Source organism: Rhinopithecus roxellana, chromosome 8 (assembly GCF_007565055.1).
Source record: "Rhinopithecus roxellana isolate Shanxi Qingling chromosome 8, ASM756505v1, whole genome shotgun sequence".
Lineage (NCBI taxonomy): Eukaryota > Metazoa > Chordata > Mammalia > Primates > Cercopithecidae > Rhinopithecus > Rhinopithecus roxellana.
In genome coordinates this window covers 13,205,763-13,222,231 of record NC_044556.1, presented here as the reverse complement: position 1 = coordinate 13,222,231, position 16,469 = coordinate 13,205,763, and the positions used below count along the sequence as shown (strand labels likewise).

Below are 16,469 nucleotides of genomic sequence, written 5' to 3'. Positions count from 1 at the left end.
GCTGGGTTTCTCTACCTTGGAGAATGCCAATCCCAGACCACTACCCTTGTCCCTGCCTCAGTTTCCCCACCCTCTCCTGCAGAGGTCCCCCCAGCCCCAACATCCTGCTCCCTCCTCGTCGCGTGCCCTTTGCACCCTAAGGGAGATGGCTGTTATCTAACTGGCAAGGCATATGATTTGCCAGAGGCCTCCCAGGGCAGGGGGCACACAGGGCTCAGGCTAAGCTAAGGAGCCTGGGGGAGCAGGGCACCAGGGAGCTACGGAGGGCACGTGAGCCGGGGAGGGCCTCCGAGCTGGGTGTCAGGGAGATCCTGTAGGTAGACTGGAGGTGGGGGCCGGGGTAGGCTCTGCATACCCCCACCCCATCTGCCCCATGACTCCCAACCCTGGCCCCAGGTTCACCCGGTGTCCTGGAAGCTGCCCCGCCCCCACCCCAACTTCCTGACTTTAGCTGTGTCCAGAGCTAAGAATAGAAGCTCCCTGCCTGGTCCTTGCCGGAAACCGCAGCCACGGGGGGCACATCCTGAGCCTGGCCTCTGTTCCCACCATCTGCCCCCCCAGCCCCTCACAACTCCTCCCACCAGAGCCTCCTGTGCTCCCATTGAACTCGAGGTGCCTGTGGGGGGCGGGCCAAGACCAGGAGACCTCCAGCAACCAGCCCCAGATGACTGGGAAGCCCAGCGCTCATGTTCCAATCCCACACGTGGGCGCGGCATCGTTCCTCATTCATGCCTCAGTTTCCCCATCTCTAAAATTTAGAGTATCTTTACCCCCTGCCTTGCAGAGATGTGGTGAGACTTAAGCTAAATGCAAGTGTCATTCTCTGAACCCTGCCCAGGCTGTTTCCCCAAAGAGACATTGTCCTTGTTATCTCAGGGCCAGGGACGGAGGAAGTGGGGACGGGACAGCCTTCCTCCACCTCTCACTGCCCCCTCTTCTGGAACCCCAGCCCCACATCCTCCTCCCCCCGACATCTGCCCTCCTTGCAGTTAGTGTAGCAAGGGCCTCGTGCTCTCTTTTGCCTCCAAAGCTTTATATATGCATTTCCTGTCACTGCCATGTATCCCAGACCTGGAGAGCTCCTATTCATCCCACAAAACCCCACTTCCCATGCCCTCTCCTCACAAGATGGCTTCCTAGCTCACCTCTGGGCTTCCCTAGGCCCTGTCACTTCCTTTGGCCCAGCCCTGACTCCAGTCTGTGTCCAGTTCTTTCTCCAGTCTAGGGCATCCTGAAGGGCAGGCCTGGTTTCAGGTCTCACTTGGAGCTCATAATTGTCCCACTGTATAGGCTAGAACAAAGAGAGGCATTGGGGAGAGTAAGACTTGGAGATTCAGGTCGGCTTCACGGAAGAGCAGCCTTGGAGCCCGGGTTTTGCCAGATCCATAGGAGTTGGACAGGCTCCTTGCCAGGGAAGACAGAAGTTGTGTTAAATGGCTGGTGACTCAGTGGGATAGAGCTTCGGGAGGGAGACTGGGTGTGGCTGAAGGCCAGGAGGAGGAAGGATAGTGGGCGGGGTAGCCGGGGAAGGGGCTTCCGGACTGGGCTGACGAGAGGACCGGGCCAGGGTGGGAATCCCCCTCACTCAGCCTGGACTTGCAGCCCTCCCAGGCCCAGGGGACCGGGTGGGGTGGAGTCAGGGCCAGGCCAACTTGTCCGGTCCCTAACTCAAGGTCGTGTCTGGCTCTGGTGTGCAAATAAGGCCAAGGAGGCCAAAGGACCCCCCTCTGCAAAGAGATGGTCCCAGGCCCTGCGTCCCGCACCTTCTCAGTCATTCCTGTCCCGCTCCATCCCTCCTTCCCCAGCCTGAGCTGGGGGGTGGGCAGGAAAGAGTACCCATCCCCCACTGCAGCCGCCCGCTCCAGACCGTCACTCCTCTGGCTCCAAAGCCACCTCCCAGCCTCCTCCTCAAGAGACTCTCCCATGCAATGCCATCACCCCAGCCCTCCCGGCTCACCTGCTCTGGGACCACCTTTCTCAGTCTGGCTGTGGAGTCTGGTGCAACCCCCATTCCTCTGTCCTCCCACCCCACTCCTGGAAGGGGCCTCAAACATGTCCTGCATGTATTAAGCAGGGCATAACACTACCGTGTGCCGGGCTTCGGCGCACCCAGTGAATTTGGAGCCCTGGAGTCTGGGCGCCCCCGGGGTGCCAATCCGCCTGGACCTGCCCCGCCCCCTCCAGGCCTTGGGTGCTGCCCAGATGGTGAATAATGCGGGCCTGGCGGCGGGAGCGCCGGGAAGAGGCCTGGCAGGGAGCTGGGCGGCTGGAGGGGCTGAGACTCCCGAGGAGGGGCCCCTGCCACCCCCACCGCAGCCACTGCATCCCTGCTACCTGCAGCCTGGGAGTCCCAAGGGGGCCGCCTTTCCCAGCCGGGAAGTCCCGGTGTGCTGGGGGCACCCACTGACCCCAAGTCAGCCAGGCCTAGGCCCGAGGGGCGTGGCCAGCGCAGGGTGGGCGGGGCTGATGAGAGACAGCGAGAGACAGAGACAGGACGAAGAGAGACAGGACGGAGAGAGAGAGCCGCGGGCTGCCAGCGGCCCCTACCCGTCCCAGCTCGGCTTAGCCCCCGCGGACTCCTCCAGGCCGCGCCCCCGGGGCATCCTGTGCCGCCACGCCCTCCATCTGTGTCCCGCGGTGACCGGGCAGCGCCAGGGTCCTCTGCTGGGCCCGCCCCTGGCCACAGCCAGACTGACTCAGTTTCCCTGGGAGGCCCCACTGGATCCCGTCCTTCCCCTCCCTGTGCCTGCCCCGAGCCCGAGCCCCAGCCTCGGCGCCCGCACATCTGCCTGCCCAGCTCCAGACGGCCCCCGGACCCCCTGGCGCAGGATCTAGCCAGGTGGGAGCCCCGCAGATGAGGTCTCTGAAGGTGAGGTCGCCCTGCCGGCTCAGGGCGGGATGCACTGCTCTGGCTTGAGCCCGGGCTGCTGGGCTCATCTGGCGCTGGCCCTGCCCTGGTGTGGGTGTGTCCAAAAGCCCGCGGTGACAGCGGCCAGGTGCCAGGTGTCCCCTGTGTGGCCCGGGAGTGGCATGGGTGCCCTGAGGCCTGCACTGGGCACCCAGGCAGCTGGGTCTGGGTGTGGCCCAGGCTGATTCTGTTGGAGGCGCTCTCTGGTCTCTGTGGGGCCACATGGCTGTGAACGGGGGTCCCAGATTCAGGTGGCTGCAGCCGGGGAGGGGGCCCTGGCCCTGGATGTGGCAGGGATCGAGTGTGGTTGTGTGGCTGTGTGTGTGTGATTTTGTCTCTGGGAGTGAACCATGCCTGGCTCTGGTTGTGTGTGTGTGTCTGTGTGTGTGGTGGTTGTGTGTGTGTCTGTGTGTGGTGGTTGTGTGTCTGTGTCTGTGTGTGTGGTGGTTGTGTGTGTGTGTCTGTGTGTGTGGTGGTTGTGTGTCTGTGTGTGTGGTGGTTGTGTGTCTGTGTCTGTGTGTGTGGTGGTTGTGTGTGTGTGTGTCTGTGTGTGTGGTGGCTGTGTGTGTCTGTGTCTGTGTGTGTGGTGGTTGTGTGTCTGTGTCTGTGTGTGTGGTTGTGTGTGTGTGTGTGGTGGTTGTGTGTCTGTGTGTGTGGTGGTTGTGTGTGTGTGTGTGTGGTGGTTGTGTGTGTGTCTGTGTGTGTGGTGGTTGTGTGTGTGTCTGTGTGTGTGGTGGTTGTGTGTGTGTGTGTGGTGGTTGTGTGTCTGTGTGTGTGGTGGTTGTGTCTGTGTGTGTGGTGGTTGTGTGTGTGTGTGTGTGTGTGATCGTGTGTTTGTTTCTGCCGAGCGTCTGGGACTGTTAAACATTATGTGTTCATCTGTGCATCTTTCTGTGTGTGTGTGTTTGTGTGTATCTATGCACCTGCTGTGTTTCTGCCTGCGTGTCTATGTGTGTCTCTGTGTCTGTGTCTATTATGTTTCTGCCTGTGTGTGTCTGCCTGTGTGTGTCTGTGTGTCGTGTTTCTGTGTGTGTCTATCTCGGTGTGTCTGTGTGTCTGCCATGTTTCTGTGTGTATGTCTGTGCATGCCTGTGCATCTGCTGTGTGTCTGTCGCCTTTCTGTCTGTGTGTCTGTGTGTGTCTGTGTGTCTGTAGTGTTCCTGCCTGTGTGTGTCTGCCTGTGTGTGTCAGTGTGTCGTGTTTCTGTGTGTGTCTATCTCGGTGTGTCTGTGTGTCTGCCATGTTTCTGTGTGTATGTCTGTGCATGCCTGTGCATCTGCTGTGTGTCTGTCGCCTTTCTGTCTGTGTGTCTGTGTGTGTCTGTGTGTCTGTAGTGTTCCTGCCTGTGTGTGTCTGCCTGTGTGTGTCAGTGTGTCGTGTTTCTGTGTGTGTCTATCTCGGTGTGTCTGTGTGTCTGCCATGTTTCTGTGTGTATGTCTGTGCATGCCTGTGCATCTGCTGTGTGTCTGTCGCCTTTCTGTCTGTGTGTCTGTGTGTGTCTGTGTGTCTGTAGTGTTCCTGCCTGTGTGTGTCTGCCTGTGTGTGTCAGTGTGTCGTGTTTCTGTGTGTGTCTATCTCGGTGTGTCTGTGTGTCTGCCATGTTTCTGTGTGTATGTCTGTGCATGCCTGTGCATCTGCTGTGTTTCTGTCGCCTTTCTGCCTGTGTGTCTGTGTGTGTCTGTGTGTCTGTAGTGTTTCTGTGTGTGTCTGCCATGTTTCTGTGTGTGTGTCTATACATGTCTGTGCGTCTACCTGCTGTTTCCGTTTGTCACATTTCTGCCTGTGTCTGCTGTGTTTCTGCCTGTGTGTGTGTCTGGCTATGTGTGTGTGTCTCGAGAGTGCACACACGGCGGTGGCCTGAGGTGTATGTTGGTGGAATCACTGTAACTCGTGATCCACCGTTAACCACCAGCCACACCGCCTGGGTCCCGCCCCCTGGTCCCCTGCCGGCCCCTGTGTGAAGAAGGCTCCCTGTGTGCTCCCTGGGGGAGCCCCCACTAGAGAGATGGGGAAACCGAGGCTCACAGGGGCCACGTGACTCAGGGCCCAAACAAGGCTGGTGGGAGTCTGGCTGGCTGGGGGAGTCCCCGCCCTGCACCCTATGGGCTGGGGACTCTGTTGGTGTCACAAACAGGAAATGTTCCCGGAAATGGAGCTTTGCGGTGAGGGGAGGTGGGCCCATTAGGGTGTGGAATGTGTCTGCCTCCACATCCATGCAGGGGTCCGCGCCCATGAGCATTCGCGTCTGCAGCAGGCATGGGAGGATCTGGCCTGGTCCCTGAAGTTTCAGGCCTAAAAGAGCCCTGTGGGTCCAAGGTCCAAGGTCGACCGGGGTGACACGGAGCCTCAGGGCTCCCCCCTGGCTGCCCAGGCACCTCGCAGGGAGCTGAGCTGTGAGTACAGCCAGGAGCCCTGGAGAGGTGAGAGCCAGGGATGCCTGGGCTGAGCACCCGCAGGCATGGAGATCAGCATCTCACCCCCATGGCACACAGCGGGGAAAGCCAAGGCTCGGCAAGGTGGAGCCCCACCCTGGCAGTGGCAGATCGGGGACTACAGCCTCCAAGCCTGTCTGGGAGAGGCGGGATGGGCTCAGGCCATGACAGGCAGGCGGGGCGGGCAGGGTGGGATGCTGAAGACAGGGGACTTGTTGAGAAACAGATGGATGATGAGAGGCCGCGCTCCAGGGAGGAGGAGGAGAAGGAGGGACGGGGCATGAGGATGGAACATGGAGTGGAGGAGAGGCCTGCTGTTTGGGAACCGAGGATCACATTCCACTGGCAACCAGGCTTGGGGGAGCCAGGCCTTTTGCCCACGCCCAGCCCAGCGCCCAGGCCTCTGGAAACAGCGCCGGACAGAGCCCTCCAAGTCACATGACCCGCAAGCCGGGTCCCCTGTCAGGGGTGGCGTCGGATGAGGAGGAAGTCACTGTCCGCCTTCCAGAAAGAAGCCAGGAATTAAGACAGAGATTTCTGGAACCCGAGACCCAGGCAAATTCCCATCCAAGTTGCAGGACGTCAGCCTCCTGGGATTCTAGAATGGTGAGGCATTCTGCATCCCAGGACTGAAGGAAGCGTGTTAGAATTCCAGAGCCCTGGACCCACTAAGGGCAAACGTCTGCTCTCAGGCTGCAAAATTCTGGAAATATTCAGCATGATAAAGGGATCTGGGGTCCACACCTCTCCCCAGACACAGGGAACGACAGTATTTTTCCCAAGAGCCGCACGGTGCTGCTCTGCTCCCCCACTGGGTGGGGGCCCCCGCTACCCCTCCTGGCCAATGCAGGAGGGAAGGGAGGCCCTGCCTGGTCCCCCCACTGGCCTCCTTGCCTGGAGAACTTGAGACGGCTGCCATCACCTGAACCCAGGGTGGGGAGTGGAGGTGGCGGGGGGACTGGAAACAGCCAGCTGTGGCCAGAAGGACTCAGTTCCAGTTTCCAGGCTCCCCTGGGCCAAGGGCTCTGGGCCATGCACTTGCTCCCAGCCACGGGAGGTGTGAGGGAGTTCTGGGTGTGTGACCCCCAGTGAGTGGAGTGTGGTCGAGGAGACCCTGAGACCCAGGAGGGACTGGAAGTTGCTACAGGCAGAGGTCGGGGCAGTGGCCACAGGGACGGCCAAGTCCCAAGGAATGTTCAGAAACAGCACATACCAGCTCTCGAGGGAGGAACGCCCTGTCCCAGGGGAAATCCAAGTGCAGGAATCCAAATCCCAGGCGTCAAAGCAGCCCGGGGTGGAGGGCAATGATTGCCAGAGGCCGCGAGGAGCCCCCACCGCATCTGCTCTGCAGGCCTCAGTTTCTCCTCTGGAAGCCCCACCTCCCATCACAGCGGCAATGGCCTTCGCTGCCTGCCCAGGAAGGGAGCTCAATGCCGCTGTCGGGAGCTGGATAATTTTTGAGGCTGGATAAAGTGTAGCCAAGCCCAGCAGCCGGGCCAAAGAGCCACAAATGAGATGGGGAGTGAGGGCCACAGTCACCCATTTGACTGCCCTGGAACGCATTAGCTGCTGCAACCCCACAGCCCAGGCACTGCCTCAGGGCCAGCAAGCATTGAGTGCTAGGTGCTGCACGTGGATCAGTTCACTCCCGTCACCAGCCCCCACCCCCACTTTTTTTTTTTTTTTTTTTGAGACGGACTTTTGCTCTTGTTGCTCAACCTGGTTCAGTGGCACGATCTTGGCTCTGAGGCCCTGTTTCTGGCCCAAAAACATCACCTCCCCTCCTGGTGGTTCAAGCGATTCTCCTGCCTCAGCCTCCCGAGTAGCTGGGATTACAGACATGCGCCACCACGCCCGGCTAATTTTGGATTTTTAGTAGAGACGGGGTTTCTCCATGCTGGTCAGGCTGGTTTTGAACTCTTGACCTCAGGTGATCCTCCCGGCTCGGCTTCCCAAAGTGCTGGGGTTACAGGCGTCAGCCACATCAGTCCCATTTTATAGGAAGGGAAACTGAGGCTCACAGCAGAAACGTGCCAATTCCAAGGTCAATGAGAGGGCACACAGCGAAGCCAGGGTTCCAGTCTAGTCTGGCCAACTTTTAAGAAAATGCTAGGCCGGGCGCGGTGGCTCAAGCCTGTAATCCCAACACTTTGGGAGGCCGAGACGGGTGGATCACGAGGTCAGGAGATCGAGACCATCCTGGCTAACACAGTGAAACCCCGTCTCTACTAAAAAATACAAAAAAACTAGCCGGGCGAGGTGGCGGGCGCCTGTAGTCCCAGCTACTCGGGAGGCTGAGGCAGGAGAATGGCGTGAACCCGGGACGCGGAGTTTGCAGTGAGCTGAGATCCGACCACTGCACTCCAGCCTGGGTGATAGAGTGAGACTCCGTCTCAAAAAAAAAAAAAAGAAAAAAAAAAAGAAAATGCTAGGCCAGGCATGGTGGCTCACACCCGTAGTTTTAGCACTGTGGAGGCCAAGGCAGGAGCCCGGGAGGTCGAGGCTGCAGTGAACTAAGATTGTGCCACTGCTCTCCAGCCTGGGCCACAGAGCCAGTCTCCACCTCTGAAAAATAAAAAATAAATAAAACCTCACATCCACTCCAGCCAGGTGCTGTGACCTTAGACAAGTGACTTAATCTCTCTGTGCCTCAGTTTCACCATCTGCAAAATGAGGATCCTAATAGGACCTTTTAGTTTTGTTGTTGTTATTTATGTATTTATTTATTTTTGAGATGGAGTCTCACTCTTGTCGCCCAGGCTGGAGTGCAATGGTTTGATCTTGGCTCACTGCAACCTGTGCCTCCTGGGTTCAAGCGATTCTCCTGCCACAGCTTCCCGAGTAGCTGGGATTACAGGTGTGCACCACCACACCTGGCTAATTTTTGTGTTTTTTTTTTCTTTCTTTTTTTTTTTTTTTGAGGTGAAGTCTCACTCTGTCGCCCAGGCTGGAGTGCAGTGGTGCGATCTCAGCTCACTGCAAGCTCCACCTCCCGGGTTCACGCCATTCTCCTGCCTCAGCCTCCTGAGTAGCTGGGACTACAGGCGCCTGCCACCACGTCTGGCTATTTTTTTGTGTTTTTAGTAGAGACGGGGTTTCACTGTGTTAGCCAGGATGGTCTCGATCTCCTGACCTTGTGATCTGCCCGTCTCGGCCTCCCAAAGTGCTGGGATTACAGGCGTGAGCCACTGCGCCTGGCCAGAAGCCGGTTTTTGAACCATCTCATTTTATTTTTACTTCACTCGTCACACCTGGCCCCATTTTTTGTTTTTGGGTTTTTTTTTTAGCGTTGTTTTTGTTTCGAGACAGGGTCTCACTGTTGCCCAGGCTGGAGTGCAGTGGCGCAATTGTAGCTCACTGCAGCCTCGACATCTGGTGCTCAAGCAATCCTCCAACCTCAGCCTTCTGAGGAGCAGGGATTACAGGTGCATGCCACTACACCCAGATGTATTTTTTTAAGAGATAGGGTCTTGCTGTGTTGGCCAGGCTGGTCTCGAACTCCTGACCTCAAGTGATCTGCCCACTTTGACCTCCCAAAGTGCTGGGATAAGAGGCGTGAGCCGCCGCGCCCGGCTTGGCTCTGATGTTGCTGTGCAGTGTGGCTGAGCATTAGCCCCACACATGGTAACGGGTCCCCGCCTGCTGCTCTCTACCAGCCGTCCCTGGGGAACCTGCCATTCCGAAGAAGTTGTGTTTTTTGTTCCCAAAATAGAACTGGATTTCAGGGTTTATTTATTATAAAAGCAACACCATGAAAATGGAGAAAAAGGCCAGGCGCGGTGGCTTACGCCTGTAATCCCAGCACTTTGGGAGGCAGAGGCGGGAGGATCACTCGAGGTCAGGAGTTCAAGACCAGCCTGACCAACGCAGTGAAAACCCGTCTCTACTAAAAATACCAGCATTAGCCGGGCGTGGTGGCTCACGCCTGTAATCCCAGCACTCTGGGAGGCCAAGGCAGGAGGATCAGGAGGTCAGGAGATCGAGACCATCCTGGCTAACACGGTGAAACCCCGTCTCTACTAAAAATGCAAAAAATTAGCTGGACGCGGTGGCGGGTACCTGTAGTCCCTGCTACTCAGGGACTGAGGCTGAGGCAGGAGAATGGCGTGAACCCGGGAGGTGGAGCTTGCAGTGAGCCGAGATTGCACCACTGCACTCCAGCCTGGGCAACAGAGCAAGACTCCGTCTCAAAAAAAATAAAAAAGAGAAAGAAAAAAGAATATGGAGAAAAAGGAATCCAGACAATTCTAATGTGTGGGGACAAAAGACCCCCTGGTTCCCCCTAAAATATCAACGAGGTTGGAACACTCACACCTAACGTTCAAAACAAATTGTGACCCAAAGTTGACCTCAGAACCAGTGTGAGAACCAGAGACTCCTGACCAACTGCTGGTCCCACTCCCTCCCTCCCGACACTGGACAGGGTCTCACTCTGTCACCCAGGCTGGAGTGCAGCGGCACAATCATGGCTCACTGCAGCCTCTACCTCCCAGGCTCAAGCAATCCTCCCACCTCAGCCTCTCGAGTAGCTGGGACTACAGGCACATACCACCACGCCAGGCTAATTTTTGTATTATTTGTAGAGATGGAGTCCTGCTATGTTGCCCAGGCTGGTCTCGAACTCCTAGGCTCAAACGATCCTCCTGCCTTGGCTTCCCAAAGTGTTAGGGATACAGGCCAGAGCCACTGCACCTAGCCTGTGTCAGAATTTCTGTTTCACAATGGCTGAAATGTGTTCTGGTGTCTGCGGTCTGCCAAGGACTTGGATGGATAACCAATGGGGAAACTGAGGCAGGGAGAGTAGAAATCACTTACCTGGCCGGGTGTAGTGGCTCACGCCTGTAATCTCAGCACTTTGGGAGGCTGAGGCGGGCGGATCACGAGGTCAGGAGTTAGAGACCAGCCTGACCAACATGGTGAAACCACGTCTCTACTAAAAATACAAAAATTAGCCGGGCATGGTGGTGCATGCCTGTAATCCCAGCTACTCAGAGGCTGAGGCAGGAGAATTGCTTGAACCCAGAAGGCAGAAGGTGCAGTGAGCCGAGATCGTGTCATTGCACTCCAGCCTGGGCGACAGAGCAAGACCGTGTCTAGAAGAAGAAGAAGAAATCACTTACCTGAGGTCACATAATGAGCAGCAGGGCTAGACTTCCAATCTAGGGCTCCTCAGCCCATCTCTGGGACCCACACATACTTCCTGGTGTCCTCCAGGGATTCTGAAGCAGATGGCCGTGGTCTTTACCCTTGACAAGGCCAGAGGTAGTAATACTAGCAATGGTGGTACTCATCGTAGGAACAGTGAGAACACTCTCTGGGTGGAGATGGAGCTAAGTCGGGAAAGGCTTCCTCAAGGAAGAGATATTTGGGGCCAGGAGTTCAAGACCAGCCTGGGCAACATAGTGAGACCCTGTCTCTACAAAAAATAAAAATATTAATTCAGCCAAGCATGGTGGTGCAGCGCATATATAATCCCAACACTTTGGGAGGTCGAGGAGGGAGGATCACTTGAGCTCAGCAGTTTGAGACCAGCCTGGGCAATATAGGGAGACCCGCCCCACCGTTTCTCCCAAAAAAAATGAAAATAATAAATTAGCCAGGGATAGTGGTATGTGCCTATAGTCCCAGCTATCTGGGAGGCTGAGATGGGAGGATTACTTGGGTCCAGAAGGTTGAAGCTGCAGTGAGCCTTGATGGCACCACTGCACTCCAGCCTGGGTGACAGAGCAAGACTCTGTCTCAAAAAAAAAAAGAAAAGAAAAGAAAAAAGAAAGGCCGGGCGCAGTGGCTCATGCCTGTAATCCCAGCACTTTGGGAGGCTGAGGCGGGCGGATCACGAGGTCAGGAGATCAAGACCATCCTGGCAAACACGGTGAAACCCCGTCTCTACTGAAAATACAAAAAAAAAAAAAATTTAGCTGGGCATGGTGGCGGGCGCCTGTAGTCCCAGTTACTTGGGAGGCTGAGGCAGGAGAATGGTGTTAACCTGGGAGGCTGCAGAGCTTGCAGTGAGTGGAGATCACGCTACTGCACTCCAGCCTGGGCGACAGAGTGAGACTCCGTCTCAAAAAAAAAAAAAAGAAAGAAAAAAGAAAGAAAGAAAGAAAGAAAGAAAGAAACGGAGGGAGGGAGGGAGGGAAGGAGGGAGGGAGGAGGAAGGAAGGAAGGAAGGAAGGAAGGAAGGAAGGAAGGAAGGAAGGAAGGAAGGAAGGAAGGAAGGAAGGAAGGAAGGAAGGAGAGAGAGAGAGAGAGAGAGAGAGAGAGAGAGAGAGAGAGAGAGAGAAAACCAGGAGAGGATATTTGAGCTGGGGCATTGAAGGTTGTGTAGGAGTTCACCAGAGCTACTTACACTGAAATGCAGAATTAATCACAAGCAAATCTTCTCTTGCCTCCCAGGTGTGCCTGAACCAGTGCCAGCCTGCCCTGTCTGCAGCATCGGCCTGATGGGGTGGTGACTGATCCCGCAGGGCTCCGGAGCCATGTGGCCCAACGGCAGCTCCCTGGGGCCCTGTTTCCGGCCCACAAACATTACCCTGGAGGAGAGGCGGCTGATCGCCTCGCCCTGGTTCGCGGCCTCCTTTTGCGTGGTGGGCCTGGCCTCCAACCTGCTGGCCCTGAGCGTGCTGGCGGGCGCGCGGCAGGGGGGTTCACACACGCGCTCCTCCTTCCTCACCTTCCTCTGCGGCCTCGTCCTCACCGACTTCCTGGGGCTGCTGGTGACCGGTGCCATCGTGGTGTCCCAGCACGCCGCGCTCTTCGAGTGGCACGCCGTGGACCCCGGCTGCCGCCTCTGCCGCTTCATGGGCGTCGTCATGGTCTTCTTCGGCCTGTCCCCGCTGCTGCTGGGGGCCACCATGGCTTCGGAGCGTTTCCTAGGCATCACCCGGCCCTTCTCGCGCCCGGCGGTCACCTCGCAGCGCCGCGCCTGGGCCACCGTGGGGCTGGTGTGGGCGGCCGCGCTGGCGCTGGGCCTGCTGCCCCTGCTGGGCCTGGGTCGCTACACCGTGCAGTACCCGGGGTCCTGGTGCTTCCTGACGCTGGGCGCCGAGTCCGGGGACGTGGCCTTTGGGCTGCTCTTCTCCATGCTGGGCGGCCTCTCGGTGGGGCTGTCCTTCCTGCTGAACACGGTCAGCGTGGCCACCCTGTGCCACGTCTACCACGGGCAGGAGGCGGCCCAGCAGCGTCCCCGGGACTCCGAGGTGGAGATGATGGCTCAGCTCCTGGGGATCATGCTGGTGGCCAGCGTGTGTTGGTTGCCCCTGCTGGTGAGTGGGGGCTCTGTGGGGTCCTGCTACCCTCCTGACTGGACCTCTGGTCACCCAGCGTGGATTTAAATCCTGATGGTGACAGCCGGGCGCGGTGGCTCACGCCTGTAATCCCAGCACTCTGGGAGGCCGAGGTGGGCGGATCACGAGGTCAGGAGATCGAGACCATCCTGGCTAACACGGTGAAACCTCGTCTGTACTAATAATACAAAAAAATTAGCCGGGCGAGGTGGCGGGCGCCTGTAGTCACAGCTACTCGGGAGGCTGAGGCAGGAGAATAGCGTGAACCCGGGAGGCGGAGCTTGCAGTGAGCCGAGATCGAGCCACTGCACTCCAGCCTGGGGGACAGAGTGAGACCCTGTCTCAATATAATAGTAGTACTAATAATAGCAACAATTATATATATGCATACATAGTTTTCTTTCTTTTTTTTTTTTGAGATGGAGCCTTGCTCTGTTGTCCAGGCTGGAGTGCAGTGGCCGGATCTCAGCTCACTGTAACCTCCGCCGCCCGGGTTCAAGCGATCCTCCTGCCTCAGTTTCCTGAGGAGCTGGGATTACAGGCACCTGCCACCATGCCCAGCTAATATTTTGTATTTTTAGTAGAGATAGGGTTTCACCATGTTGGCCAGGGTGGCCAGGCTGGTCTCGAATGCCTGGCCTCAAGTGATCCACCTGTCTCACCCTCCGAAAGTGCTGGGATTACAGGCATGAGCCACTGAGCCCGGGCAAAATAATTTATATTATATTATATTAGAATGCACTACTATATTAAAAGCATTTCCTGGGCCGGGCGCAGTGGCTCACGCCTGTAATCCCAGCACTTTGGGAGGCCGAGGTGGGCAGATCACAAAGTCAGGAGTTCAAGACCAGCTTGGTCAACATAGTGAAACCCTGTCTCTACTAAAAATACAAAAAAATTAGCTGGGTGCCTGTAATCCCAGCTACTTGGGAGGCTGAGGCAGGAGAATCGCTTGAACCTGGGAGGCAGAGGTTGCAGTGAGCTGAGATCATACCACTGCACTCCAGCCTGGGCAACAGTAGGAGACCCTATCTCCAAATAAATCAAATAAATAAACAAATAAATAAAGAAATAAGTAAAATAATTTCCTAAGCACCTACTGTAGGCTGGATGTAGCAGCAACAGCAGCCAAGAAACAGCCAGAGCACACCCTCATAGGCTCATATCTCTCGTTGGGAGACGGACACTGGACCCGGGGGGTTATGGCATGGGCTGGGCAAAGCTGTGATGAGGAAGCGATGTCAGATCCCAGAAGAGGTGCCTGACCTGGCCTAGGGAAGTCACTGAAGGGCAAATGGGAGTGGGCCATTTTTATTATTTAAAAATTATATTGGCCGGGCGCGGTGGCTCAAGCCTGTAATCCCAGCACTTTGGGAGGCCGAGACGGGTGGATCGCGAGGTCAGGAGATCGAGACCATCCTGGCTAACACGGCGAAACTCCGTCTCTACTAAAAAATACAAAAAACTAGCCGGGCGAGTTGGCGGGTGCCTGTAGTCCCAGCTACTTGGGAGGCTGAGGCAGGAGAATGGCGTAAACCCGGGAGGCGGAGCTTGCAGTGAGCTGAGATCCGGCCACTGCACTCCAGCCTGGGCGACAGAGCGAGACTCCGTCTCAAAAAAAAAAAAAAAAAAAAAATTATATTTATTTATTTATTTTGAGACAGGATCTTGCTCGGTCACCCAGACTGGAGTGCAACCATGCCCGGGTAACTTTTTAATTGATTTTTACTTTTTGTAGACATGAGGTCTCACTATGTTCCCCAGGCTGGTCTTGAACTCCTGGGTTCGAATGATTCTCTCCTATTGGCCTCCCAGAGTGCTGAGATTACAGGCATGAGCCACTGTCTGGCTAACAGTGCTCTAATTTATGGACGCATGAGAAGGAGCTCAGAAAGGTTAGTCAACTCGCCTGAGGTCACCCAGCAATGCAGTAACAGAGTGGACACCGGCCAGGCGCGGTGGCTCACGCCTGTAATTCCAGCACTCTAGGAGGCTGAGGTGGGCAGATCACTTGAGGTCAGGAGTTCGAGACTAGCCTGGCCAACATGGCGAAACCCCCTCATTACTAAAAATACAAAAATTAGCCGGGTGTAGAGGCGGGCACCTGTAATCCCAGCTACTCAGGAGGCTGAGGGAGGAGAATCGCTTGAACCGGGGAGGCAGAGGTTGCAATGAGCTGAGATCGCACCACTGCACTCCAGCCTGGGCGACAGAACGAGACTGTGTCTCAAAAATAAAAATAAAAAACGGAGTGGACCCTGGATCTCAGGGGACCCGGGGCAGGGACCGGGGCCGGCGGGGCTGGAGGCAGGGCCCAGGCTGACCGCTGTCCCCTCTGCAGGTGTTCATCGCCCAGACAGTGCTGCGGGACCCGCCTGCCATGAGCCCCTCCGGGCAGCTGTCCCGCGCCACGGAGCAAGAGCTGCTCATCTACTTGCGTGTGGCCACGTGGAACCAGATCCTGGATCCCTGGGTGTACATCCTGTTCCGCCGCGCCGTGCTCCGGCGCCTCCAGCCTCGCCTCAGCACACGGTCCAGGTCGCTGTCCCTCCAGCCGCAGCTCACGCAGCGCTCCGGGCTGCAGTAGGAAGTGGACAGAGCACCCCTCCCGCGTGTTTCCGCGGAGCCCTGGGCCCCCTCGGACAGCCCATCTGCCTGTTCTGAGGATTCGGGAGCTGGGGTGCTGGAAGGACAGTGGGCGTCAGCAGCAAGGTTTTGGGGTTGACCCCAATCCAACCCGGGGACCCCCAACTTCTCCCTGATCCTTTTACCAAGACCTCTCCCTTCCTAGGCTCCCTTTTCCCATCCAGAGTTCCTAGCACTTCTCTGCACCCCTCCCAACCCCAGGAAGGGCGTGGGGACGTTGGAAAAGGGTCTTGCATAGCTTTTTTTTTTTTTGATGGAGTCTTGCTCTGTCCCCCAGGCTGCAGTGCAGTGGCACCATCTCAGCTCACTGCAACCTCTACCTCCCCGGTTCAAGCAATTCTCCTGCCTCAGCCTCCCTAGTAGCTGGGCCTATAGGCGCATGCCACCATGCCCAGCTAATTTTTGTATTTTTGGTAGAGACAGGTTTCACCATGTTGGGCAGCCTGGTCTTGAACTCCTGACCTCAGGTGATCCATCCGCCTCGGCCTCCCAGAGTGCTGGGATTATAAGCATGAACCACTGCACCTGCCTTTTTTTTTTTTTTTTTTTTTTTTTTTTTTGAGACGGAGTCTCACTCTGTGGCCCAGGCTGGAGTGCAGTGGCACGATCTCAACTCACTACAAGCTCCACCTCCTGGATTCAAGCGATTCTCGTGCCTCAGCCTCCTGAGCAGCTGGGACTACAGGCGTAAGCCACTGCGCCCAGTCTTCCATTGCTCTTTCACCCTGATTTGACCTACTTCTGGGGTACTGTTGCATCCTTTTGAACCACCAACAGAGAAGGTTCTGTCCAGAAAAGATTGAATGTGAACGGGGGCACCCCCTTTTTCTTGCCAAAATATATCTCTGCCTTTGGTTTTATTTTCCTTTGGGTCCAGAAGTTGTCAGTCTCTGGGGTTTTGTGCACTGGACCTGACCCGGGGCAGACAAGGGCAAGGCTGGGGAGGATGGGGAGGGAAGAGAGGATTCGGTTCCTCCCACACTTGTTTCTTGTTTCCTAATCACTTCATGGGTGGTACCGCCTAGAATTCTCCCAGCAGCCTGTAATGGGAAGGCTTCAGGTTAGCCCTGGGACCTACATTGAAACCACCTTTGAATCTGCATGTTATTAAAAGTAGGTATAAATGGGCCAGGTGTGATTGTTCATGCCTGTAATCCCAGCACTTTGAGAGGCTGAGGACGGTGGATCACCTGAAGT

At 56.6% G+C, this 16,469-nt stretch overlaps 1 protein-coding gene across 3 annotated transcripts; it reads left to right on the top strand.

Annotated features, from left to right (window-relative positions):
• Window positions 1-2,473: 2,473 nt before the first annotated feature.
• On the top strand, window positions 2,474-16,401 carry TBXA2R (thromboxane A2 receptor). 3 transcript variants are annotated; one of them, XM_030937022.1, is made up of 3 exons: window positions 2,474-2,869; window positions 11,737-12,605; window positions 14,968-16,401. In XM_030937022.1, exons 2-3 carry the CDS (start codon window positions 11,820-11,822, stop codon window positions 15,211-15,213), a joined length of 1,032 nt encoding a protein of 343 aa, XP_030792882.1. In that variant the 5' UTR covers window positions 2,474-2,869; window positions 11,737-11,819; the 3' UTR covers window positions 15,214-16,401. The 3 variants fall into 3 exon arrangements, with proteins under 3 accessions (XP_030792882.1, XP_030792884.1, XP_030792883.1); XM_030937024.1 differs by having other exon boundaries at window positions 2,474-2,839; window positions 14,968-15,621; XM_030937023.1 differs by lacking the exon at window positions 2,474-2,869 and adding an exon at window positions 4,581-5,946 and having other exon boundaries at window positions 14,968-15,621.
• The last annotated feature ends 68 nt before the right edge of the window (window positions 16,402-16,469 follow it).

Excerpts from the sequence above, each read along its gene's own strand:
- TBXA2R (XM_030937022.1), top strand. The coding sequence starts at position 11,820 with ATGTGGCCCAACGGCAGCTCCCTGGGGCCCTGTTTCCGGCCCACAAAC. Across the intron at positions 12,606-14,967 it reads TGTGTTGGTTGCCCCTGCTG|GTGTTCATCGCCCAGACAGT; the intron begins GTGAGTGGGGGC and ends TCCCCTCTGCAG.